A 27,062-nucleotide genomic window follows, 5' to 3' on the forward strand; every position below is an offset into this window, starting at 1 on the left:
ATTTACAATAAATGTGTCGTAGTTTCTAAGTTATACTTATTATTTTCTGGTCCTCCATGGTCACATTCTTTGTTAACTAGTTGCCAGATAAGTTGAATATCGCCTGTATCCGTAGTTTCCATGGTATCCGTAGTATCTGTAGTATCCGTTGTATTCGTAAAGTCCGCTTATCCGTTTATCTAGTATACGTAGTTCTAGTACTATTCTGAGTATCCGTAGTATCTGAAGTATCCATACTATCCATAGTTTCAGCACTATTCGTATCCGTTGTATTTGTGGAGTTCGCTTATCCGTTTATCTATTATACGTAGTTCTAGTACTATTCGTAGTATCCGTAGTATCCGAAGTGTCCATAATTTCCGTAGTTTCAGTAATATCCGTACTATCCGTAGTATCCGTATTATCTGTAGTATCCGCACCATTCGTATTATCCATAGTATCCGTACTATTCGTAGTATCCGTAGTATCCGTATTATCCGTGGTATCCGTATATGCCTTGCGGTCAAATATCTGACTTTTTTCGTACATCTCTGAGCTGAGTGAAAAGAAAATACCATTTATACTTCTCAGTTCCTTATCTGACCATTCCCAAAATCAAAAAAACTTAAAAATACAATATATAGTTCGCATATTCTAAGCGTCCTCCATGGTCACTTTAGGAACATTTCCTGAGTAAAATCCGAGCTCTTCATTGACTATTTCTCGAGCGAGCGAATGCCACATTGAAAGTTGAATTTCCACCAGACTTGAAGCACAATCGATTTCTAAATACCCTTGAGTCCTCCATGGTCACTTTTTAGCCCTAGCAACAATTGAAGGCGAGAAAGTAAAGGCTAGTATTAAATATATCATAAATAATGCGCCAGTTTGTAAGGCAAGCTTTATGCATATACTTAAATTATAATGTGTCCTCCATGCTCACAAGCCTACAAACATCCTCCATGGTCACTTTTGGCAACAGTTTCACAAACGAATGATTCGTTTAACAGTTGACAAACCAGTTGATTGTTTTTTTTTTTGTTTTTTTGATCCGACTCGAAAACAATCTCTTGCCAAATATCCGGATGTCCTCCATTTGCGAGCAGCTGGCCAAACCAGTTGATTTTAATATCGGAAAAAAAATAATTGATATTGAAATTGGGCAAAAGGCCAGAAATTAATTAAATTTGTATTTTAGACAAATCACATTATGAGACGTTCTCCGGGTTCAGTTTGTTATCAAAAGCTGAAAAGGTTTTTTTTTTTTTTTCAAATGAAAACCATTTTCAATCATATTTTGAATATCCTAACAATTTTATTTTATTTTTTGGTTTTTTTTTTATTTTTTTTTTTTATAATATTCTCAAGAAATATCATTTAATAAGTTATTAACACATAAAACAAATGAAGAGTAGTATTTGAATAAAAAATTGTTTCATTATATTTTTAACATTCTTTAGTTTTGGTTTTTTTCTTTCTTCTTCTTCTTGTTGAGTTATCGATCCATTGAAATATATATATATATATATATATACCATATATATATATATTTGTTATCTTTAAGGTTTCTTTGTTTTTATCAAATATTATTATTATGTATAATAGTTGTGTGTGTTTTTTACTTGAACCATTTTTGGATTTATCATATTTTGGTTTTTCTTTGATAAATAAGTTTGGGAATATCTTAAAATTTTGATGCTTTTATTAGTTAAAGTTGTAAAGTTTGCTAAGTATGTATATATACATAAAAATAATTCAAACTGTATGTATGTATGCATTTGTATATATCTATATCATAGATATATATAATTATATATATATATATATATCGTAATGTATAATGTGTATAATATTAAATGCTATGAATATATTTACAATAATCATAATATATATAATATTTGAATAAATCATATGCAGAAATTCAGTCTTATTAAATAAATAAAAACTTAGGTACTTCATATATAAGTGTGTGTGTGTGTGTGCGTGTGTGTGCGCGAGTATTTAGCTGGATAACTGAAACAATCAATCAATCAATCTATCAATCAATCAAACAATCAATCAAATTTGTGTGTTCTGGTCTGTTTGGTTGCATTTGCCTCTTGAGCTCTGTAGGTTAAGATTCTGTTTTGTCAATCAATCATTCAATCAATCAGCGGTGGCCCACACTATTTTGATATTGGCATCAATCGACGGATTAATCAGTTGTGTTTTCATTCAAGCATGGCTTCTCTTGAATATACTCAGATAGTATCCAGATCAGCCTGTCATTTAGTACATCAATCATTTGATCAATCAATCATATGTGGCTTTATCTTCTATGCTTGTTTTTAGCACTTACCACATTAGGTGATTGATTGATCAATAAATCATGCAATCAAGCAAATATATATTTGATCTATTGCTAACCAATCAATCAATCAATCAGTCAATCAATCTACTGTGGCCTGTTCTAGTTTGGTGGTATGAATTGATTTAGTTCGTATATGTCTCGCTCTCTCAGTAACTCCCAAATCAATCAATCAATCAGATGTGACCCAATCTATTTCATCTATTGCTTGGTATTTGGTGACTACTTTAGTAACATTTCGTTTTCTTGCTTCTCAGTGGTTCGTTAACAGTTCGTTAGCACTGGTTCATTTGAACTAGTTCGCTTGGTTCAGCTAAGTAGAGTGAACATGTTCCCCTTTTCTTATGCTGTCAGTGAAAATTGATCTATTTGTAGAGTTTGTTGCGATAGAACATGGAAAATAAAAATGCACAAGATTATCAACGGAAGCAGTCGGTTGTTGTAAGTTTAGTATTTTATTCGCATATCGAATTGGAACTGTAGAAAATCGATGATATATAAATATATATCAATCATATGTCAATATTAGCTCTTGTTGTTGTCATTTTTGGTGGTACACTGAAAGAACCGAATCCATTTTGTTTTTTGTTGTTAGTATATGAAAATACCTTGCGTGGTATTTTTTGTTTTTCGGATATGTTTTGGTTCTATTGCAGGTTCTGTTTGTATATATAAAAATATACATATATTTGTACAGGTCGTATATTCGGTTGATTTGTGCTGGTTCATCAAACTAAAACTAAAACTAAAGCTAACAGAATATATAATCGAAGAGTTTGGTCCTGAATGCGCTAAGAACCTAAGCCATAATTTGATGGAACCGTTTAAGGATTCGAGTATTTGTGCATTTGGCACTTAAATTGAATGATTTGTACGAAATGAACAATGAAAATAAATAAATAAATTAATGAAAACGAACTTGTAAAATACTAGGAATAAATACGGGTATTTCTTATGTACATCTAGATTGAAGAAGGATTTCACTTATTTTTTTTTTTTTTGTTATTTTTTTTTCTTTTTTTTTTTTAAAGTACATTATTTTGAATTTGATTTAGCTTTATGAATACACAATAATAATCATAATAATCATGACAATAATGATATTTGTATTAAGTTGAAATACGTGTGCTTTTTATGCTTTTTGGGTATTTAACGGGGCCAAACAACTTTCCTATTGGAATATACATATGTAACGTTTCTTAAAACATACTTAAAAGTTATAAATATATATATATAGTTTTTTGTTTTTTTTTTTTTATATATTTATTCTTGCTTGTAAATATATATATATATATATTTGTTGCTTAATATTTGTTCGGTTTGGTTTGTAAGTTTCAAATCTTTGGTATTTGTTAGTATTTTCCTAGTATGTTTCTTTAGTTGTGGGCAAATCACGTAGCACAAATCGTGTGCTTTTTGGTATCTTTTCTCTATATTCGTAATTGTATGTATTTGTATTCTTTATTTTGCGAGCGCAACTTAAGAAATTTCTTGCAGCTTTAGTTACCTTTTAGAGTCTCTTTGTGTCTGTGTGTGTGTGTGTGTGTGTGTGTGTATGTACAGGTAGTTGGAAGTTAAAAAAAATGTAAATGAATTAAGTATTAAGTATTTGCTTTTAAATTGTATATACTCATAATATAGATAAAAATGTTTGTTTTGCCTCTTGCTTGTAGTATATAAAGTGGAAAAAGGTATGCATTGTATATAAATGTTTGTATTTTTTGGTATTTTTTTAAATATATATATTCATATTCTTGTTTTTCTTTTTTGTTTTTTATTATTTTTTTTTGGTATTTAATTTGTTATAAATGTTTGAATTTGAATAGTTCGCTTGTTCGGTTAGTAAATATCGTAAATTTTCTGGCATTTGTCGTAAAGATTTACTTTGGTTTTTCTTCCATTTTTTTGTTTAAATATTTTTGTTTTTTTTTTTTTTAATAGTGGTAAGTAAGGTTGATTATTAAATTACAACAAATACCGAATACCGCACAAAAAATGAGTTTAGCGCGAGCCTCTAGAGTAGTCGAAACAATAAACATATCGAATATAAGTATTCGTAATACTTGTAATCGTATCGTATAATGCATATAGTAACAATAACTGTTAATGGCAATGTCAATAATCATAAATACAATATACATTCGAATCGATACAATCATAATTTATATATATATAAATAGATATATATTTATATATGTGTAGATATATATCTATATGCAGCAGAGATTTGTTGCTATTTGTTTCCTTTTCATTTTTCTATTTATACGAATGCACGAAAAAAAAAAATACGCTAAATATGCCCGAAAAGGCTGACGTTGCATTTCCATGCATACTATATATAGCCTGCTTATAGGCGTGCGCTTGCGTGCATGCGCGTGCGTGCGTGCGCGTGCGTGCGTGCGTGCATTTTTGGTTGTATCTTCTTTTGTTGTTGTACAATGGGCACACGCACGCGTGCGTAGTTAGTATTTACTTAAATATGGCAGCCCAAATAAATGGCCACCCTAATTATGCTCAACAATCTCAAAAATATGCAATTTGTTTTCTCCTCCGCTTCAGCTTCTGCTCAATTTCGACTGGCAAACCGTTAACCCGAAAATCGATAATCGAAAATCAATAAAAAAAAAACACCAAAAAAAAAAAAAAATAGCCCGAGTACCCAAAGCCAATATCGAGTTGCCAGTCGAATTCGAGTACAGTATGCACACGCTAGCGTGTTTCTACAACAATTTCCATCAATTTCATCATATGTATGTATATTTGTGTATAAGTATATATATATATATATGTATACATATATTCATGGGTATATATATATATGTATATGTATATATGTGGCAGACGCCGAGTTTTGTTTGTATAAGTTCAAGAGTTCGAGAGATCGATACAGTGGAGCCTCAATGGCACAAACAATCACTATTGAGGCTGCACTGTATGTAACTGTTTAGCTATGTATATAGTTTATATATATATATTTATATGCATATATATATATAGATAATATCGTTAAACTTAATAGGTCTAATCATATTTACAGGTCTTGGTTGCCAGCTCTACGCGCATTTGGTTAGGTTAGTTTCGATTTGTGGGTCGTTTAGGTAGTCGGACACGGTAAGTCGTTTATATATATATATAACTCTTCATATATATATATATATATATATTATGCTTTTTTAGGTATGTTAACGGTTGGAACTGCTTAATCATCCCACGTGGGGAACTGACCCTCGTCCACGAACATGCTGAACTGCCCGGTATACTGATGCTCCAGCATTCGGGCGCTGCCCGTCGCGCTGCGTGCATTGCCGGACGGCACCGGGCCGGTTCTCGCAGCCGCAGCTGCTGCCTGATCCGCATCCTTGCCGGACTTGCCGGCATTGGGTGGCGCATTCTTGGCGGCGACCTGGCCGCCAGCTGTGGAGCTCTTGCCGTAGCTATAACGTTGCTCTGCAAACGAATTTTTTCATTTTAGATGGTGTCAATAAACGAACCGGCTCCAAGTCCCAGCTCTAAGTCCCTCTTTACTATAACCGTATAGATCCTACCCAATCTGAATCTCGTACTGCGTCTGTCAACGTTTTCTTTCCATAGTCCGCTGCATTTGCACCGTGTTCTTGCATAACTTCGGTGCCCATTGTCCGATCTTTGCAAAATTTTCAGGTCTTCAATTTGGCATCTAAATGTCTGTGCATACCAAAGCGCTAGGCTATAACTATTTAAGTTCTTTACTTTTATGTATATATTGAAAATTTGTGATAAGTATACGAGATCACATTTGATATTCGTAGCTCTTATCAGCTTCAAGTTGGGCTCAATAAACGCTGTGCTCAAATCTATATTTATCGATACTTATCGATATTTATCGAAAGATCGTCGATTAACCAGTCAAATTTCAATCTTTAAGCTCTTATCTAACTTAAAGCTCATAGCTCGGCTAACATTGTTTCAAAATCGATATTTATCGATATGGAAAGATGAAAGACAGGCGCAATAAAAGACGAACAGGACTAGATCGAATCATCTCATCAACAATATATATACTTAATGGATTTAGAGATGCCTTCTTCAGCACGAAGATGCCTTCGAAGCACATAAACCCTGATTCTGGAGTTTGTGGAATATGGAGGCGTGCACTTACTTGAGGGCTGCTTGATCTCCTTGCTGGCCCAGACGGGCTCGTGCGTTTGGTTATACGATTGCTGGTCCCAGACGGCCTTGTCATCGACGTTTTTGCTCTGGAACGATAGCGGGAGAAGGTGTCAATTGGGCTTTGATGTGATTACAATTTGGACACTCACGTAATCCTTGTCCACGTGCAGCTCGAGCTCGTCGCTGGTCTGCTCGAGGCTGCTGTGCGTGATGCCGTAGTAGAAGTACATGATAAAGCCGAGAGACATCCAGACGGTGAACCTAATGAGGGTCAGTATGCTTAGCTTAAATATTAAATAAATGTTAACAGTTATTGCGATAGCCGGAATAAATGGAAGTCCTGGCGTTAAAAACGCGAGTGCATATCTGTGAAAGAACAAACATACAATTACAATTGGCCCTCGAAAAAGATTAAAGCACGCACCAAAGTAAGCTTCGAATTGCCGAAGACCAACAAAAACTAACCTTGCAGAAGATATTAAAAGATCTAACAAGATACAGCCCATTGTTACTTTAGGCAAACGATCAAATATTTCTTACAGTCTCTGAGCTACATCTTTATGTCTATCGTTATTTATCGATTTTTGGTAAAAAAATATCTCACATTCTAAATGTTGTTATTTTTTCCAGCTCTTATACTCTTCCCAATCTGTTCATCTATCGAAAATTGACATTTATCAATAAACACTTACATCTGGTGTCTCTAACTCTTCCAGTTTGTTGTTCGACATTTATCGATAAGCACTTATAACATATAAATCTGGAGCCTCTAACTCTTACAATCGATTGATCGATATATATCGATACATATTAAATTGTGTCAACACTTTTTGTAATCTAATAGACATGCTCGAGAAACATGTACATAAAATCGATATTTATCGATTGGCAACTGTTCGCAGTTATCGAAAATACAAAGCACATCAAATTTAAAACTGTTTAGTTTACATAGTTTCTGTGACATTCTATTAGACGAAACACAGCTCCTGCGCCTGATCCATAATTAAGACTCATCAAATCGATATTTATCGATAGGCAAATAGTTGCAGTTATCAGAAAAAAACGAAGCACATCAAATGGCAACGTTTATGTTAACATAGTTTCTTATTCAAACGGACAAAACACCGCTGCGCCTGATCAAGAATTAGGATATATCCAATCGATATTTATCGATAGATTATGGGGCTAGCCTCTGCAAGGTTATCGATAATCAATTAAATTATTGGCTTTACCTATTCTGTGGTTGTCTCGATATAATCAATAATATCACAAATATGCCGATAAATAAAATGATATAAATGAAGATGGCGAGGCCGCCGGACCAACCGATGGCCGCGAACAAATCCAAGAAGAATATGAGACCGAACATGATTCCAACTAGTTTCGTGACATACATGCCTGTTGCGTGTATTCGAATTCCAGTTCGAATGCGTTTTTTTTTTTTTTTTTAGTATTTTAGTATTTGTTTTTTTGTATTAGTATTCGTTAAGAATTTCGAAGTCGAGATGTCATCGGGCGCGAAACAAAATGAAATGAGAGAAAGCAAAAGAGCAACGAGAATATTGAATATTGAATTTCGATATCGAATACGAATTTCGAGTTACGACAATATCAGAAGAGAGTGGGAGAGGGAGGGAGAGTGTGGGAGTGGGAGTGGGAGTGGGAGAGAGAGAGAGGGCCGGGGGATGGGAGGTTGAGAACATACCACTTTCGGAGGTCGCCTGACCAGGATTGATCCATGGAAAGAAACCGGGACACAGATACGCATAATCGTGTATTTTGCGTGTTATAAAATTCAGGCCCATCGTATCGAAGGCGGTTGCCTGTCCGGTTGGTCCGGTCGGCGCACCATGAACGCTGCCATAGAACTTGTTCTCGGAACGATCCGAGACAAGAAACTGATCATCGCGCCCGCCCAAATAGCCCTCGGGACTGTCATCAATGAACGAATCATCCGAATCGGACATGCCGCGCGTCACACGCTTTATGGTCAGCTTATTCGGCTCCAGCACCTCCGATGGCCTCGCATGCGGATCCGTTGCGGTGCCCGGCGCCAGCGGCGTACGCAGCTGCGCCGGCAGCAGCTCCACCAGCGATGTGCTGTGCGGCTGATAGCGCAGCACCAGGACACAGGTGGATACCAGAGTGTAGGCCAGCAGGGTGCCGATTGACATCATTTCGACAAGTATGTCCAGGCGTACGGTGAGCGCCACCAGGGCGGCTGCCAGACCGCTGCCCAGCGTTGCCAGGCCGGGCACATTTGTGCGTTGCCACAGATGCGACAATTGCCTGCAAATTGCAATTGGGCAAAAACGCTGGAACATATCAACATATTCGGCACGCACCTGTACTCACCTGAATATCAAGCCGTCCTGGGCCATAGCATAGATGACGCGCGGCATGGGAAACATCGAGCCAAACATGGCCACAGAGAGACCCGCTGTGGCACCAATCGCAACCACCGCACGGCACTTGGGCGCATTCACATAGGACCACATCTGCACCAGAGCTGCGCCCGTATTGATGTGATCATACGGCACTGCAAGAGGGGAACCAAGTGATTCACAACATTATGAGATGGTAAGTATGTCTGCGGCACGCCGAAGATTAAATACCCTTGTGCACATTTGCCAGGGTATACTGAGATCGGGCCAATATTAAATATATGTAATCAAGTTATATCGCCATTTATGTTTAAAGATAACATATCTACACTTAAATGCAAAAGCATATTAAAATTAAATTAATTAAGTCATATTCTTCAGATATATATGCAATATCATCGGGCTACTATATAACGGAAAAGATCGCTCGATATGTGCATGAATAATTCTTCTGTTTTCCAGGGTATTTGAAGAACTCACATCTCTGTCTTTATATATATATATATATATATATATATATAGGTTCAGGTGCTGTAGCGATTTCTTTGATGTATCTATTGTCTGACATGCCCAGCCCCATTTTAATCAATTGATTTAACAACTCACCGACTAAAGTTAGCACTAGACTAACGCTCACGTAGGCAATGAGTACAACGATGAGGGATCCAACAATCGCCTTGGGTATGCTCTTCTGCGGATTGTGCGCCTCCTCGCCGGTGGTTGCGATAATATCGAAACCAATAAATGCATAGAAACAGGTCGCGGCGCCAGAGAACACCTGCAATACAGTTAATACATAACATTCACACATATATATATAATTATGGGGGATATTCGATTGGCACTTACCCCACTCCAGCCGTAGGGCAGAAAGCCCTGATGCTCCGACCACGTTTTCGTATCCACGTAGAAGAGCCCGGCGGCCATTACGAACACCCACGTGGCCAGGTTGATGGCATTTAGGGTGTGATTAAATATAACTGATTTGCTGGCGCCCATCGCCAAGACGCTGGTCATGATGAGCGTTATGCCAAAGGCAATGAAGTCCGGTGGCTTGCCTGTTCGCCAAAAAACGGGGTAGGAAACCATAAGAAAGGGAAGAAGAAAAAGTTAGCTATAAATAAATCACAAAAACATAACTTTATTTGCGGCTTTGTGCCGCGAAAGTTTTCCGTTTACACTTTACACAGCGCATTTCCACCCATATTCCACCCTCGTGAAATCTGAATGTACCCCTTTTAGCTCGAAGCGCGCTTCTCAAATGAATTGCAACAGTAAGCTATAAATAAATCACAAAAACATAACTTTATTTGCGGCTTTGTGCCGCGAAAGTTTTCCGTTTACACTTTACACAGCGCGTTTCCACCCATATTCCACCCGCGTGAAATCTAAATGTACCTCCTTGAGCTCGAAGCGCGCTTCATAAATGAAAATTTACATCGGTATTCGTTCGAATGAGAAACGATATAAAAGTTTCCGCGCATTTTCCGATCTTAATGATGGGTTAAGGCGGCTTGGTTAACAAATATAGAGGACATGCATTCGATTTCCACAAATTTTTCACGCTTGCGTGTGGAATTCGACAAAACCGAATACTGTTGCTAACCGCCAGATCAGTCAGTCAATCAATCAGTCAATCAATCAATCAGTCAGTCAATCAAACAGTCTGACAGAAATTAAAAACAATTTCTTTTGAAACTTTAAACTCAAATCAAGCAAAGTTTCATTTTGTAATTGAGACTGTTTTTTTTTTTGTCTTTTATTTACGGTCTTTTTTGTGCGTCGCCGTAGAGTGTTCTCACTGTACTTACCAAATATGGTGCCAATGGACTCGCTCATCGCAGTCGCAATGGCATTGCCCGTCAATGAATCAAAACTTGAGCTTAATGCACAGGCACAGGCACTTGTTCCTGTTGCAGGAGAGCAGAAGGAGGATGATTTAGTTAAATTTAGTTGACAACGAAAGCGAGTCTTACCTATTAGATATTCCAATATCATGTTCCAACCAATTATAAAAGCTACAAATTCTCCAACTGCCACATATGAATACATATAGGCCGAGCCGGATGTGTGGGGCACACGAACGCCAAATTCCGCATAGCACGCGCCTGTACAAATTTGAATGCTTAGTAGAAGTCCTTAGTGCTTAATTGGGTTTGATAATTGTTCACTCACCTGAGAATATGCTCGCAATGGCGGCTATAATAAAACTAATAACGACGCCGGGTCCAGCCATCTTTTGTGCTACCAGACCGGCAACAAGGTACATTCCGGTGCCGCAGCAGGACCCAATGCCCAACGATGTCAGGTCCAGGGTATTTAGGCATTTCTAACGGGAACATATTCAAATAGATTTATCAATCAGTTAAAGGTCCCTGCGAGGTTCTCAATTGGTTAAGTCTTCTATTTTTCTGACTCGAGACTACATTCAAATATCTACAATACCTTCAGGCATTCAATTCAAGGGTATTAAGTCTTCGGCTTGTCTGCTTTCTCGTTTTATTTTAGGCAAGGAAACATAATTTGGGTCTATGCTAAGAGCTTGATCATATCATTTAAATTGCGGATTTGAACCGGCAAAGTTCAAACCCAGCTTGTCGCCTCGACCCCTCGATTACAGCTGTCTTTACCGGTTAATTAAGCTTCGCTTGACTGTGAACTGTTAACTGTTTACTGTTAATTGTTTACTGTTAACTGTTAACTTTTGACTGTTAACTGTTTACTGTTAACTGTTTACTTTCAACTGTTAACATTTTACACATGATGTTGTTTATTAACTGTTAACTTATACTGTTAACTGTTAACTATTTAATGTGAACTGTTAACTGTCAACTGTTAACTGTTAACTATTTACTGTTAACTGTCAACTGTTAACTGTTAACTGTTTACTGTTTACTTTTCACTGTTGTCACTTAACTGTTAACTGTTGACTGTTAACTTTTGACTCATACTGTTAACTGTTATTTGTAGTGTTAGCGTTATTTTTCAACTTACCGTTAGCTTGGGCTTTGTGGGCTGTGCATTGCCATCCTGCAGCTGCTTCACATCCTTGGTGCGTATGAGCTTCGGCAGCAGCGTCGTCGAGCTGACGCCCGGCGGCAATGGCACCCTGAACTTGACCTGTCCGAAATCGCACAAGAAGAAGAGCCAAAAGCAAAAGAAGAAGAAGTGGGAGAAGAGGGTGAAGAGAAAGAAGCATAAGTACAAGTGTTAGCAGAAGAGTCCGTACGATAATTGACAACACACTCGATTGGGCCGCAATGAACCGAAAGGCACTTCTGCTTCCGCTTCCTCTTACACACATACATATATATATATAGATCTATATATATATGTATATATATATAAATCCTTTGTTAAGGCAAAAAGATGAAAGTGGCTTTCGAGCGTTGCGAGGCAATCCAATTTTCAATAAAGGAAATATATGAAAAAAAAAAAAAAAAGAATGCAGAATAAGAAAGGAACCTGTTAAAAGTCGAGTGCGCTCAATGCCAGCGCGTAAATTGAAAATGCCTGCAACAGGCCCGCAGCAGTTTCCTTCCCCACCCCCCCCCCCCCACTTCCCCCTTTAATATCTGTAGAGGCTTTGAGCCAGAGAATCGATATTTGCAACAAGTTTTCTGCGGCCTACACAGCAGCACGCTAAAGGCCATGTCCTGCACAGGATACACGCCTATCTAGATATATATATATATATATATGTAGAAATGTGTGTGCATACACTCAGCGAAAAAGTCAAGCATCAAGTGGCAACGTTTAAGTCCAGCAAAGGTCAAATATTTAAAATTTAATGCTCAGCTTAAGCTATTCAAATTGCCTAATAACAAACATTGTCAGTATATTTATATTTAATTGAGTTCAGGCTAACTTATTTCAAGATTTTTTATGGCCTTTGTCCCAAGATTCTTAAGTCCAAGACTTAAATTCAGCACTTCAATCAGAAATACAGTGTATTTAAGAATTATATATTTAAGTATAAAAATCTTGTTTTAAGATTTGCATACAAAAACTTTTGGGCCTGAGCCAATTTCAGGAAATGTTTGGTTTTCAGTTGAGCTCAAGTTTACTTAAGCTAAGCTGAAAATTCTTATATCAAGTTTTCTTTTTAGGTAAACAATGCTTAATTCAGGCATCAAGCGCAAATGTTATAAGTTCTCTTTCTAAGAACTTATTTCTTAATTTAGGAATATATTTTGCGATATCTTCTGATTCCCATATAACTTCAAGGAACGTATTCGAAGTCTGAATTCAAGAAATATCGTGCTTTGAATATTTTGAATAGGAGTTAACTTATATTGCAAATAATAGATGGCTTATACTTTAATTAAGCGCGAAAAGAACTTAAAATGAGCAAAATAAACTAAGCAAAGCTTAGACATAGCACTGTGCTCACTAAAAATCCATCTTTATCTTTCAAGTGTGAATGTGCTTAAAGTAAGTCGATTTTACTTTATTTTTCTGTTAAGTGTGAATGTGCTTAAAGTAAGCAGTCTTCACTTTATTTTTCTTTTCGAAGAGCTTAAGAATCGTTGTAAATTCGACCCAAACCCAAATTTCCAAATATACTTTCATCAATCTTTTGCTGATTTTAAGCATGAAAATGCTTAAAATAAGCTGTTCTTTTCCAACAGAAGAACCTTTCGAGTATCAAATGTACTTGAAATTTGGCACTGTTTAACTGCAGCCAAGTTTTTCGCTCAGTGTATTTCGGTACGTACAAATATATATTTGTGCTTTATATTTAGTCACAGCTCTGTGCTTGTGGGCGGGTGGGCGTGGCATGCCTTGTGCTTGTTATATAACCACTTCGCTGCGCTATGCTAAACACAATCCCTCCAGCACCCCCCCCCCCTCCTCCCGTACACACACACACACACCCTCCTGTTGCCCTAGATCTAATGACTCAATGAAATTGCGCCAGCCAAATGCAACAAGCACTTGCTTCAAACTCAATTCCCTCTCTCACACAATGCCCCACTAAAGTGGTTGGCATTTATGTTGCTGCAAAGGAAAAAGGTCATCACAGAAGCGTAGGGGAAAGAGTGGAGAGGGGGGAGGCGGTTGGCAGAGCGCAGTGACAATATCAACATCAACAGCAGCCGCAGCCGCAGCCGCAGCGCCCGAGTCGAGCTGAATGGCAAACACGAATCGAACACAGGCGCTTTGTTTGTCTTTGAAAGGTTGCCACCAACCCTCCCCTACCCTCAAGCTCCCCTCCTCACCCCCACGGCCAATACCCCTAGCAAGCCCCACCCACACCCCCTGCGCACTCCATGCTCATCAAATGCCATCAACTGGAAACTCAATTCAAGCCAAGTTGCCCGCTGACTGTGCTCAAGGCTAACGTTACATATGCTCCAGCTGGCAAAGTATTCGCAACGACTGCACGAATACCCTGTAATTGATGTGTAGTAGCTCAGGTAGTTGTCAGGTAAGAGATACCAAATATTATTCATTTTGTATTAATTTATTTCATTATTATTATTATTATTATTATAATTATTATTATTATTATTATTATTATTATTATTATTATTATTATTATTATTATTATTATTATTATTATTATTATTATTATTATTATTATTATTATTATTATTATTATTATTATTATTATTATTATTATTATTATTATTATTATTATTATTATTATTATTATTATTATTTCCTATTATTTCCTACTATTTTATAATTAAAATTTCTATTTTCATTATTTTTACTCATTATTTTTGCTACCAAAATTAGCTGTAACCCCCGTCCAGTGCCTCTCAAACTGTGGTTTTTAGCAAAAAAAAAAAACCTATTTTTGCGCTTTCTGCGATAAATTATTTTTAGCTAATTTTAAATGGAAGCTCATCTAATCAACTGGCCGCCAAATTTGGACAGTTTTTATTGATTTTTGCGGCTGACGTAGACGAAATAATTAACACAATATTCACATGAACATAGCTGCAACTAATACGCCCGCTTTGGCACTGGGCGAACAGTGTACAATAAGCAGAAATTTCCCTGCAATGGGTTGATTTTTGTTAAGTGCTCGAGTAGCACAACTGTTTATTGTGTTGAAAGTTGAAAGCCAAGAAATTAGCAAACAAATTGTGCGACAAAAGATTGAAGAGGTTCCACGAAAAGGGACTCCAAAGGGAACTCGAGCTTAAATTGTTGGAATATAATTTGCAGTTCTTGCATGTTATAAGCTAAAAAACCCTTGAGAATGTTTACCAAAAATCAACATTAAGCTCATCTACAGTTTGGAAATATTTCGCTTTTCCCCCAATTCCGCTAAAATTTGTAGAGAGCAAGCCTTTAAAAACGATCGGACTTTAAGCACCGAAGTTAGGCAAGAATATTATAGGAAGCTTAGTATTTCAACAAGCTCAACTTAAATAATTTAAGCAAAAAAAAAAAGAGATTATCTCTTTATATACAAAATATTTCTTTGAGTAGCCAAAGTTCCGGTCTCTTCATATAAATATATATACATATATTTATTTGATCAACTTTTGCCCGGCAAAAATAACGCACAAGCATTTTTGCTATTCAATAAATCAAATCAAATGATTTGTAATTGTAATTGAATTTGGCGAAGTGAAGCTCATCAAAAGTCGAAACAAGCTTTGGCTTTAAAACTCCACAGAAATTTATTGATTTTACTTGATTTGCGTGGGCGTAACACAAATTTGTTGCACATTCCATTTGGATTTATCCTCATGGCAAATATAATTGGCATACAAAAAGCTGTTGTTTAATACACACACACACGCACACACACACACACATGTAAGCCAAATAGACAACTTTTATCTTGCCGAAATGTTCTATTTTCGATTTGAGCCGCGCCAGTGGGGCGTATGCGCAATATGCGTATGAGTGATATTTAGAGAATAGCATCAAAAAGCACACACACACACAACAAACACACATGTATATATATATAAAACTCATTTGTTACTTGCTGAGCAGCTGTAAACGTTTCCGCTGCCCACAGTTTTTCCAATTTTCGGTACACTGATAAAAATCAGTGTAAAAAAAAAAAAGAAAAAAAACTTGAATACATATTTAAGTGTGTAGGACGGAATGACAAATTGCCAGATGGAATATTATAAAGTGTCTTTCATTATAACCTTTGACCCGCCTTCTTATAGCCAACGATGAATGGTTTCGTTCAATTAACCTTTGACCCGCTTCTATGCATGCAAGAGAAGTGTATCCAAGAATAGGAATGCGACAACTCTTAAATGAGCTTTAAACAGAGATCTGTGGCATAGAGTTGAGGGCTGTTTTCCGCTTATTTTCCACAATTGCGGGTGGAATTCTGGGTGAACCACGCACATTAAAAAACTACAGCTTAATGTTTAGTGTAAAGCCCATCAGTCAATCAGTCAGTTAGTCAGTTAGTCAGTCAATCAATCAGTCTAACATATGCAATTACTTTCGGTACTTGTTGAGTAACGGAAAGCATTTCCGCTTCAATCTCAGCAGCTGGCCAGGGCTATGCACAATTTCCACTACACTGCAAAAAAAAAAAGCAAGCAGTTGTTGTTGTTGTCATAGTAAAAAAAAAAAAAAAAACTGCTAGAGTGGGCCATTAAAAAAGTATAAAAGACGACTCAACGCGCTGTCCAAAGTGGACATATGTACAGTAAGTACACACACACACACACACACACACACCAGCATAAGTATGCGCGCTGTACGAGGGCGGAGAGGGGCTGGTGGTGGGAGGGGAGGGTAGCTCTAAAACTGTGTAACTGGGCAACTGAGCGCAGTCATAAAGATAACACCCAACGGAGCCAAAATGCTGAAACTCTCTGCCAACCCCGCACTGCCATTGGCATGCCCTAACCCCACGCCGTTTGTTCCCACAGGGTGTTGTGTATTTTTTTTTTTGTTTTTTTCTTTTTTTCTGTTTTTCACTTCGGCTTTGGCGCTCGTTGTCCTCGTCGCATGTTTTACTTGCCGCGTGCTGGCTTTGTGTGCGTGTGCATGTGTGTGTGTGTGTGTGTGTGTGAGCTGCGAGTGAGCAGTGAAGCTTCGCAGTCAAAATGGATTTGCATAAGTCGACACACACACACACACACACACACAGACGCACATGTACGCACTGGCATGTGTGCGTGTTTGCACGTCTATCATAAAGCCCATTAAATGCCAAATTCGCCTTGGCAAATGCTTCATTTGTCTAAGCACACACACACACACACACACACACACGCACAAGCCATTTTTCGCCGTGTGCCAAGTGTCACTTGCCAGCGCAATTCGCTGTGCATTTAATTTCTTCTTCTTTATTTTTTAATTTTGTTATTTGTTACCTTTTGCAGCACCAGCAGCAAATCCGATGGCTTCATTGTGTGTGAACGGCACTTAAATTTCGCAAATGTTTATGTTTAACTGTAAATGCACAGCTCTAAGCGGCTGTTGCTGCTGCTGCGCTGCTGCTGTTGCTGCTTTTGCGTTTGCTTCCTCTTTCTGCTGTTGCTCTCTATTCCTTGTTGTTGTTGTTTTTGTACTTGCTGCTCCCTTTGCGCCCACGCAGCGCTAGGCCTGCTGCCTGCTGCCTGTGTCTCAGTGTGCGGCTGTGCTTGTGTGTGTGTGTGTGTGTGTGTGTGTGTGCTGCGCGTCTTTTTTGGTGCGTGCGTGTTGCTGTATGTGTGCGTGTGTGTGTATGTGTGAATGTGTCTGTCTGTTTGTTTATTTGTATGCGTGCGTGCGTGTCAACGGCGGCGCAGACTGGCCTTTGTTCTTGTTGTTGTTGTTGTTGCTGCTGTTGTTGTTGCTTTTATCGCTTTATATTTTACATTGATTTTTGTCTGCAACGTCATTCTATATTCAACAGTTTTTGAGCTTATTCTTGCTGCTGCCCGCTCCTAATCGTTTGTTGTTGTTGTTGTTGTTGTTAGGCATTCGCAGCTGCAAATTTTAATTTCATTTTCAATTTCCTGCACACACACACACACACACACTTATATTCACAAACACAAAATTCACTTTCACTTTCGCTTTCAAGCACATTGAAAAAGGCAGAAGCAGCGACGTTGACGCCGGGGTCGTCGTCAACGCCAACGCCAACGCTAACGCTGACGCTGACGCAGCTGCTCTGCTGCCCTGCTGCCCTGCCAAAACTCGGACTTCGCTAGGGCCACACTGTCACTTTCTCTACCTTTGTCTATATTTGCGTGTGTGTGTGAGTGTGTGTGTGTGTGTTGGTTTTGTTGCGCGCGTTTGATTCACGTGGCCCCACACACACACACACACACACACACACACACGCACAGCATTAATGCAAAATGCAATAATTGCAAACACATACACACGCACACTGTTGCAAAACTTGCCAAATAACATTTAAAAAAAAACACACACGCACACACATATGCACGCACACAGGCACACACAATTAAAAAAAAGAAACAAATCCAGTTACAGGTATAAAAAAAAAAATTCCAGTTGCGCGTGCAGCAAAGCGTAATTTTCTTTTATTTTTTTTATATTATTTCTATTTGAATTTCTTTTTGATGTATTTTCTTTTTTTTTTTTTTGTTTTTTTTTCAGCCGTAATTGCACGCGCGAATATTTAACTACAGTTTGAGACTCCGGACTCGAACTCGCTGCGGCGTTTATTCCGTGAATGAATGATTGCAATTTTTCCGTGTGTATAGCATTCTCTTCTTTTTTTTTTTTTTTTGGGCTTCTCTTTTGCTTTCCTTTGAGGAAAAATAGATACGCTTTTCACTCCCGTTCGAGTCGTTGCTGGCTTCTGCTGCTGCCGCTGCGGCGACTGCTGCTGTTAATGCTGCTGCTGCTGCTGCTGCTTCTTCTTTCACAGTTGCTTTTGGCGTTTCAAAAAAAAAAAAGAAAAAGTAAATGAAATGGAAAAGGAAATGGCAAAAGAAGAGAGAAGGAATGAAAAAGCTTTCGGCACTGCCCTTTGCAGCTTCAGTTGTGTGCATGTTGATGCGCGCCTGAGCTGCTGCAGAGCGAGCGAGAGCGCGAAGTTTGTTGCGCGCTGCTTAACAAGTTGTTGCCAGACCAGCCGCTGGCAGCGCAAACATATTGCACAGCGGCCAAACTGCAGGATCTGGCAACTCCAGCAAAGCTTGGCCACACGCGCGTGTATCTATAACAGAGTTCGTTATTGCGCGAAAGCTGTAAGTGTTTGTTTTTGTTGCCTTTGTTCTGTGTTCAATGCGAACTCTCCCTCTCGCTCGCTCGCTCGCTCTCACACATCCTGCCTGCGCTCGCACGCCCCAAACTGAAGCGACGCTCGAAAGTAGGCAACGCCAAATGCAGCGACCAATCGCGCAGTCGCACGAGCGTCAAATTTGTGCTCTCGCTCTGCCCCGCGCTGCTGCTGCGGCCCACAGACACACACATACACACAGAGACTTTCGCTTTTTTTTTTTATTTTTAATTTGTCGCTGATGGCCCACCCTCAAGGATATGCAAAATGCTGGCAAATGTGTCATAAGACCGAAAGCTTATGTGCGCACACACCTGTTATCACAATTGGGGGACTCACCTCAACATGTTATTCAATTTAAATATGATTAAAGCTCTTGCAGCGGCATTTGCGGTGCGTGCATGATTTTTTGTTATGCGTAGCAAATTTCAGGGTTAAACATGCGACACTTTTCGCGGCCTTGCTGCTAAGGCTGATATGCAGCTCACACACAAATTGTGCGCCTACTGTATGCTAGATGGCGCTTTGGCCTGACCCTAGAAATTCTGTCAATTTATGCTTATCTTTCTAAGTACTTGTTTTATTTACAAACTACATTTCAACTACCCTCTCTATCTGTCTCTCTCCCTCTCCCGCTCTCTCTCTCGCTCACGCATGAACTGTTACTGACTTTTGCATACTTTTAGGTATATTGGGTTCAATAAACCCGCATAAATGCACTCCCACTGCAATATCTCGGCAAATATAATGTTTCATATACCCTGCTTAGAGAAGCGATAACGGGTTGGTTATGGGAAAAGCAGAAAGAAGATTTTTCGATCCCATAAAGTATATATTATATATGTTTCAGATAAAACAGGAGAGTGAGACTCTCACAATCTCTTTAGTCTTGGGATATATATTATCGTAGTTAAAGAAAGCTGGAGAAAACAGGCACAAAAAAATAAAATTATCCTTAGTACTTGCTTTGGCACGTGGAAAAATGTTATTATCACAGAAAAGCCGTCATAATTTCATAAAAGACGCACTTCAAATACAAAAGGTATTAAGAAGTAACATTTTTTGTGTGTGTATGTGAGAGGAAGAGAGAGATGGAGAGAGAGATAAGTTAATTAAACCAGCTCATCGCTAGGTACAGGGTATCTGCTGCTCGAGTGCTTTGCGTGTGTATTTAAAAGAGAGCGAGTGAGCAGAAAGAACGATAGTTCGCTATAGCCGCTCGTCGCTAGGAACAGGGTATCTGCCAGTCGAAGACTCAGTGTGTGTGTGTGTGATAAAGAGACAGAGAGAGAGAGAGAGATTGCGTATATATCAGCTTTTAACTAGTTACAGGGTATCTGCTAGTCGGTCACACTCTCGTCAAGCCCACTTACTTGCTTTTAATATATGTAAACGAAATACCGATCTCTGCCAGCGTCTGCTGCTGCCAGCCATGTGTGTGTATTCGTGTACATACGGTAAAATATATAAAGTGTACTATTTTACAAGCGTATGTGTGTGCGTGTGTGTGCGCGTGTGTGTGTGTGAGTGCGTGCATTAGTGTGCGATCCCTACGGTTGTTAATATGCCAGTTTTTAAAAATAGCAGCTATAAATCTTGGAGAGCGTCAACGTTCGAGAGAGCGAGAGAGCAGCCCCTCTCCAATCCACTAGCCACTCTCCTTCTCGCTCTTCCCCCGTGCCCCACACCCCTCCACCGCAGCACTCCTTCTTGCCATCCATCATGATGCGCAACTGTAAATCGCTGCCCAAATCCGTCACACACTCAACTCAAGCAGTACATGTGTGTGTGCGTGTGTGTGTGTGCGTGTGTGTGTGTGTGCGGGAACTATTGAAAACTAATGTTACTTAAGAAAATCCTAAAATCTACGAGGAAAACAACAACGCACAGCCCCCAAAGACTGAGTGTGAGAGAGAGAGAGAGAGAGAGACACAGTCACCGGCGACAACAACAAAGTTGATGACAACAGCGACAACAACAACAGCTAGAAGAAGAAGAAGAAGAAGAAGCAGCAGCAGCAACTACTACGGAAAACGAAGCGTAAGCAATGTTAACGAGTAAAAATCAAGAAAATCTTTTTGCTTCTAAAAATAACGCTTGTACTCATTTTCTTTGAAAACAGCAACCGAAAAAGAAAATACAAAAAAAAAAAAAAATAATCGACGGAAAAAAATCAACGGAAAAGCATACAAGAAAATACAGAGGAAAATAACAAGAAAACCAAACCAAAGACAATAGCCATAAAACGCAAAGATACCGACAATATACTCGAATCGCATACAGCTCTATATATACACATATACACATATACATACACATATGCATACATACATGCATACATACATATATATGGTTCTATATGGTTTTATGTATGTGCATTTACATTTATCATTCAGCTATGTGTTTCTCGTGGAGGTTTTTGCCGCTGCTCTCTTTGTGCTCTGCGCTTGTTTTAATATTTAACTAGGCACAAATATTTATTAATTCTTTTGATTTTCATTATTTCTGAAGGTTTTCCATGTGTTAGCATCGTAAACGGGTCGGCGAAACCAAAAGGTATTGATTCCTGGTTTGCTTTCTGCTCTTCGATTCGGTTCCTGTTTCGATTCCTGGTTCGGTTCCTGGTTCGGTTCCTGACTCGGTTCCTTGCTCGTTTCCTGTTTTGGTTCCTGTTTTGATTCCTAGTTCGGTTCCTGGCTCTAATCTTGATTCGGTTTCTGGTCCGGTTCCTGGTTAGGATCATCGTTCCGTTCCTGTTTCGATACCTGGTTCGGTTTCCAGTTCGTTTCATTCCTAGTTCGGTTTCTGGCTCTAATCTTGATTCGATTCCTGGTTAGGATCCTCGTTCCGTTCCTGGTTCGATTCCTGATTCGGTTCCTGGTTTGGCTCCTGGTTCAGTACCTGGTTTGGTTCCTGGATCGGTTCCCTGTTCAGTTCCTTATTCGGCTCCGGGTTCGGCTCCGGGTTCGGCTCCGGGTTCGGCTCCGGGTTCCGCTCCTGGTTCAGTTTCTGCTTCAGCACCTCGGTTGGTTCCCGGTTCGGTTCCTAGTTCAGCTCATAGTTTGGTTCCTGGTTCGACACCTGGTTCAGTTTCTGGTTCTGTTCAGGCTTCAATATGATTCGAGCCGATTTTCTGGTTACGTGGTTTCAAGGTTTTCTATATACTTGGCTTATACATTCATTCCTTGATCTATTTGGTAGAAATATCTCTAAGCTCAACAAGTTTTCTCTGATCCACTAAAATGCATCCTATTTCATCTAAAGTTTCTGACTTTACAAATCCCAAATTAGAATTGAAAAAATTGTTACATTCTTATAATAATAATAATATGATACTTCTGCATGAGGGTGTAGTTGAATCTATTTTTGTCGAATTATTTAGCCAAAGATAACCCCGACTGCTGTGCCCTATCGTAACTAGAAGAGTACATCCCGAAGTACTCGGATTATGTGTGTGTGTGTGTGTGTGTGTGTGTGGAGGAGCGCATTGAAAGCCATTTGGTTTATTTATATACCCTGCACCCAGTGAGAACGTTTAAAGAGGGTATGCTGGTTTATGTAACAGGCGTGAAGCAAGCAGCTGCGACAGCAGAAACTTAATGATTGGACTTGATCTGAAAACTTCTGAAGAAACAACTCGTGTTGAGGTGCATCAAATTTTGGAATAGAGACAGATCTGGCAGTTAATAAGGATGACATACATTAAACTGGGTATTTGGGCTCTCGTAAAGAATATACAATTTTTGCATAGTTTTCCTCGAAAAACTATATAAGATATATAAGATATAGAAGTATATATGAAGTATTATCGGAGATACTTCTATGTATATTCCTTAAGTATGACACCTGTCGTATATCCATATACTTAATTCTCAATTGCATCCAACTACAAACAGAAAAGTTACCATAAAAGAGATTTTTCCTAGCCCCCTTAGGAAAGAACCGTAAGCTTTAAGTATTAGGACTCTCAAGTACCAAAGCAAATCGAAGCAAATCGGGCTATAAATAGAGAAGTTACTAATGGGAGAGATTATTCGAGGCCTGAGAGAGAGAGAGAGAGAGAGAGAGAGCGAGAGCGAAGGACGCTGGAATGCTTGTTACAACAGCTTCTAGCTGAGCACAGGGTATCTGCTAGTCGGGCACGGCAGAACAATTGCGGCTCTTACTTGTTTTCTTTCGTATACTTTTTTGAGGCATCGCCGCGAATAAGAATAACGGAATGAAAAGCATTTACAGCGCGGCTCCAGCAGCTGTACCAAAAATATCAGAAGAAAAAAAAAAACAAAAACAACAAGACGAGTGGGTAGAGGAAGAGGCAGAGCAAGAGGAAGAGGAAGAGGAAGAGAGTGAGCAAGAGAGCTCGTAAAGTGAACCACATACGGCCACAGATGCAGATACAGCTACAGCTACAGATACAGATACATTCACTTATTTTGGATTACAAATAGAATACGATCGTTCGGCAGTCATACCAAGTGCACGTGTGTGTGCGAGTGTGTGTGCGAGTGTGTGTGTGTGTGTGCGAGTGTGTGTGACTTTTATGTACATACTATAAATTAAAAATACCGGTGGGGCCCGAGTACGAGCGTATGTATATATATATGCATACGTTACACACACACACACACACACACACACACACACAGAGTCTATACCTATATGTGTCTGTTTGTATGTGTTTCGTTCCGAAACGGAATCAAACGCTTTCGAAATGTTTTTAAACAATTTTCCATGAATCGCGGCAATCGTCGAAAACTAATCAATGAAGATCGCGATTTCGATAAGGCCACAACAACAGCAACAACAGCAGCAACAAATGGGGTGTGCTCGACTAGGGCATACCCTCACATTCTGCTGCAACGCCTAGCCAGCTTCTCTTACGATCTTTATGCAATTTTCTGTTACGAAATATTATTGCCAAAACGTGATCTCCGAAAATGCGAGTCCTTGTCCATTTTGGGGTATTCGAAAAGGGCAGAGTGTGAACAGGATATTGGCATCGATTTCCGTTTGCTACGAATCTATATACCCTATACTAACGCAGTTGCCATGCGTTTAGGGTATCACAGCGCAAGCTCCAATTGGGTTTGGGTCAGAGTTCAATCGCTGTGCTCGACTCTCAATCCTCCACGTCTCTCTCTCTTTCACTCTCTCTCTCAGGTAATAAAAAATACGCGCATATTCTTAGCATATTTTAATATCCACCTTTAAACGGCAGAGCTCAATTTTACTTTAGAAACTGAATTACTGAAACAATTCTTGAACAAAACCCACTTAGAATGGAACTTCCATTCGAATGGAATCAAAGTAATTTAGAACAATATTCCAACTTAATCCTAAAATAGGTATATAATATAAGCTAAAATATAATCTGATCTTGTTTGTACTGTTCGAAAAGCTAGTTAGAAAGGAATAGGTATAAAAACCTTTCTACTTTTTTATAGCGCACCTGAGGAACTCCTTGAGCGAGTTACCGTTTCTTGTCCTTTCTTTTCTTATATCTGGCATTAAGAACTCTTGCATATATATTTTACAAACTTTCCAATAGATAACTTAGTAAGAAACCTTTGCTAGAAATACCGGGCAACTATTCAAATGATCAAATGATGATTCCCGCAAAGATCTATAGAAAAGAATCAGGAATTCGTCTAAAGAATTCTTCCATTTACCAATCTGCAGAATTATACGAGTAAAAACTTAATGATATTGAAGTCTGATCCTATTGGAGAGAATGAGGGAAGATCTGCGCAAAGAGAATTCTTTCATATTTCCCATTATTTAAGTATAGACTTTATAACAATAAAGTCCGATCTATACAAAGCGTACGTAAATTTGCCAATAACCCAGTTAAAACAACAAATCTTGCTACCAATACCTTAACTTACAAATTCTATATATAATGTTTATATTAATAAGGGAAACTGTAAAGATCTGTGTAAAGAATTTTAACATATTCCAACTTAACAGTTTCTGTTATGTTTTCGGTTTTTTTTTTTTTTTTACTGAAAGATCATCAACCGAGTCGCAGCTTCTTTGGGGTGCATATGCACACACACACACACGCACACACACATGTATGTATATAGAGTACATGTGCATATACTACGTATATATCGAGCATACTTGTATCTATTTATAGTCTACGATTTTTCCCACTCGCTGCTGCTGCTGCTGCTGCTGTTGCTGTTGCAGCACAGTAATGCCCATAGATTCCTTCTGCCTACACCATCTACCATGCCCCCAGAGAGCAAAACACGCACACGTATTGCATGCCAGTGTGTGCGTGTGCGTGTGTGTGTGTGCGTGCGTTTCCTTGGCTCGACTGTTGGATTCGAAATCGAAATCAGATTCAGAATCGCCATAGGCCGGGCGCATCAGTTAACTGTCTCTATTCCCGTTGCTCTGCCGCTGCCGCCGTCGTCGCTGCTACGTTCGATTCTATAAGTAGACATACATATGTATTTATGTATATTTATATGCACACTCAACCATACCCAAGACATTTGAACACATGTGAAAAAGTGAGAGCGCGGCGCCTCTGCCCTGCCGCTGCCTCTGCCTCTGCCTCTGCCGTTGCCACCGCTACCAACGCTGCCATCGCAATCTACTAAGTTAAAGCACAGGCCAACAGCAACAAAACCAAAAACAACAACAACAACAACAAGAAGAACGGGGCACGCAGTTCCGAGGAGCAGCAGCAGCAGCAGCAAATCGACGAGCGCGAGCGTCGTCCGTCTGCCTAACGATCGTAGCAGAACTTGGCGCAATGTGTGTCTGTGTCTGTGACTGCCGTTAGTATCGGCAACGGGATCGCGACGAAAAGTTCAGTTTCATTTTCGTTGCCCGTTTGCTTGTCGTTGTCGTTTAGTTGCTGCCTTGCTTTCGTTTAGTTTTTGTTGTTTTTTTTTTTTTAGTGTTGGTTAGTTCAATTGCAAAACGCACCAAACGGACATTTGGCACGGTTGCGCCAATACAAATATACGAATACGTTAACATGTGTGTGAGTGTGTGTGTGTGTGTGTGTGTGTGGGTGCAATAAATATGTTTAGCTGTAAACAGCAAGCCAATAAGAATACAAGAACACGCGAGAGCGAGAGAGAGCGAGCGAGCGAGTGAGCGACAAACAGAACTCGCCGGATCGCGCAGTGTATGAAAAAAAAAATCTGCAACAAAGTGCAAGTGCAAGAATTAACCGTTGGCCAGTGAACGTGCGTGCGTGTGCGTGTGCGTGTGTGAGGGGCACGCTCGTGCTCACGATAGTGCGCGAATTGTTTATGTTGCCTGGAAAGCGCCAAAGCGCATACATACATACATATATGGACATAGAAACTGGCGACGAAAAACAAAACCAAAACCAAAAACAAAAATTAAATAAATAAGCAAATCAAAAACAAAAACAAAGCAGCAACAACTAGCGCCGCCGTCAGTTATATGCACACACGCACATATGCACATTGTATGAACACACACACACACGCACACACACACACACACATGCATGCATGCATACAAATGTATATAATTTTGTGTTTTACTTTGTTTTGTTTTTGTTTTTTTTTTTTTGTCGTTTTATTTTCAACTGTAGCCGATGAGCCGCAGTCCGAGGCTAAAAGGTTAACTTCTAAATATTAATAGTCGTCGTCGTCGACGGCCGTTTTGTTGTCAACAAAAACAAAATACAGACCAACCAACCAACAACAACGCTAAGAAATTTAAATAAAAAAACATTGGGAGAAAAGAAGAGCCCAACGGACAAATGTTTCAAGTGCTCGGCCGCAGTTTTTTTTTTCGATTTCGATTTCTGTTCGCACACACACGCACACACACACACACACACACACATGCAGCGCCGCTGCATTTGTATCCGTTAGCATATGCAATACTTACAGTGTGTACACACTACCAATTAGAAGTGCGTTATTTTTAAACGGTTTTCTGCTTCTTTTTTGTTTTTGTTTTTTGAAATGCTAACGTTGCCAACTGCAGCAGCCGCAGCGGCAGCCAAAGGAGACACCAAAAC

The 27,062-nt window shown here is 39.1% G+C and overlaps 2 protein-coding genes across 4 annotated transcripts in view; one reads left to right on the forward strand and one right to left on the reverse strand.

Moving 5' to 3' along the window:
- The window catches only part of LOC6634415 (nose resistant to fluoxetine protein 6), a 23,013-nt gene extending 17,474 nt beyond the window's left edge, over nt 1–5,539 (forward strand). Inside the window, exons 8-9 of the mRNA XM_032440443.2 lie at nt 5,364–5,437; nt 5,504–5,539. Of these exons, the coding sequence (XP_032296334.1) occupies nt 5,364–5,402 (39 nt within the window). The 3' untranslated portion in view covers nt 5,403–5,437; nt 5,504–5,539. The remainder of the gene's footprint in view (nt 1–5,363; nt 5,438–5,503) is intronic.
- LOC6634412 (solute carrier family 7 member 14) lies at nt 453–27,052 on the reverse strand. 3 transcript variants are annotated; one of them, XM_032440439.2, is made up of 15 exons: nt 26,930–27,052; nt 18,445–18,691; nt 17,175–17,772; nt 11,854–11,979; nt 11,035–11,188; nt 10,836–10,967; nt 10,671–10,769; nt 9,709–9,917; nt 9,466–9,637; nt 8,831–9,014; nt 8,181–8,764; nt 7,708–7,873; nt 6,625–6,841; nt 6,465–6,561; nt 453–5,773 (listed from the first exon to the last, which is right to left on the reverse strand). In XM_032440439.2, the coding sequence occupies exons 3-15, from the start codon at nt 17,208–17,210 to the stop codon at nt 5,526–5,528; spliced, it is 2,424 nt and encodes an 807-aa protein (XP_032296330.1). In that variant the 5' UTR covers nt 17,211–17,772; nt 18,445–18,691; nt 26,930–27,052; the 3' UTR covers nt 453–5,525. The 3 variants fall into 3 exon arrangements, with proteins under 3 accessions (XP_032296330.1, XP_032296331.1, XP_070067475.1); XM_032440440.2 differs by having other exon boundaries at nt 18,287–18,691; XM_070211374.1 differs by lacking the exons at nt 18,445–18,691; nt 26,930–27,052 and having other exon boundaries at nt 17,175–18,260.
- Nucleotides 27,053–27,062: the final 10 nt, after the last annotated feature.

Source organism: Drosophila virilis, chromosome X, assembly GCF_030788295.1.
Source record: "Drosophila virilis strain 15010-1051.87 chromosome X, Dvir_AGI_RSII-ME, whole genome shotgun sequence".
Lineage (NCBI taxonomy): Eukaryota > Metazoa > Arthropoda > Insecta > Diptera > Drosophilidae > Drosophila > Drosophila virilis.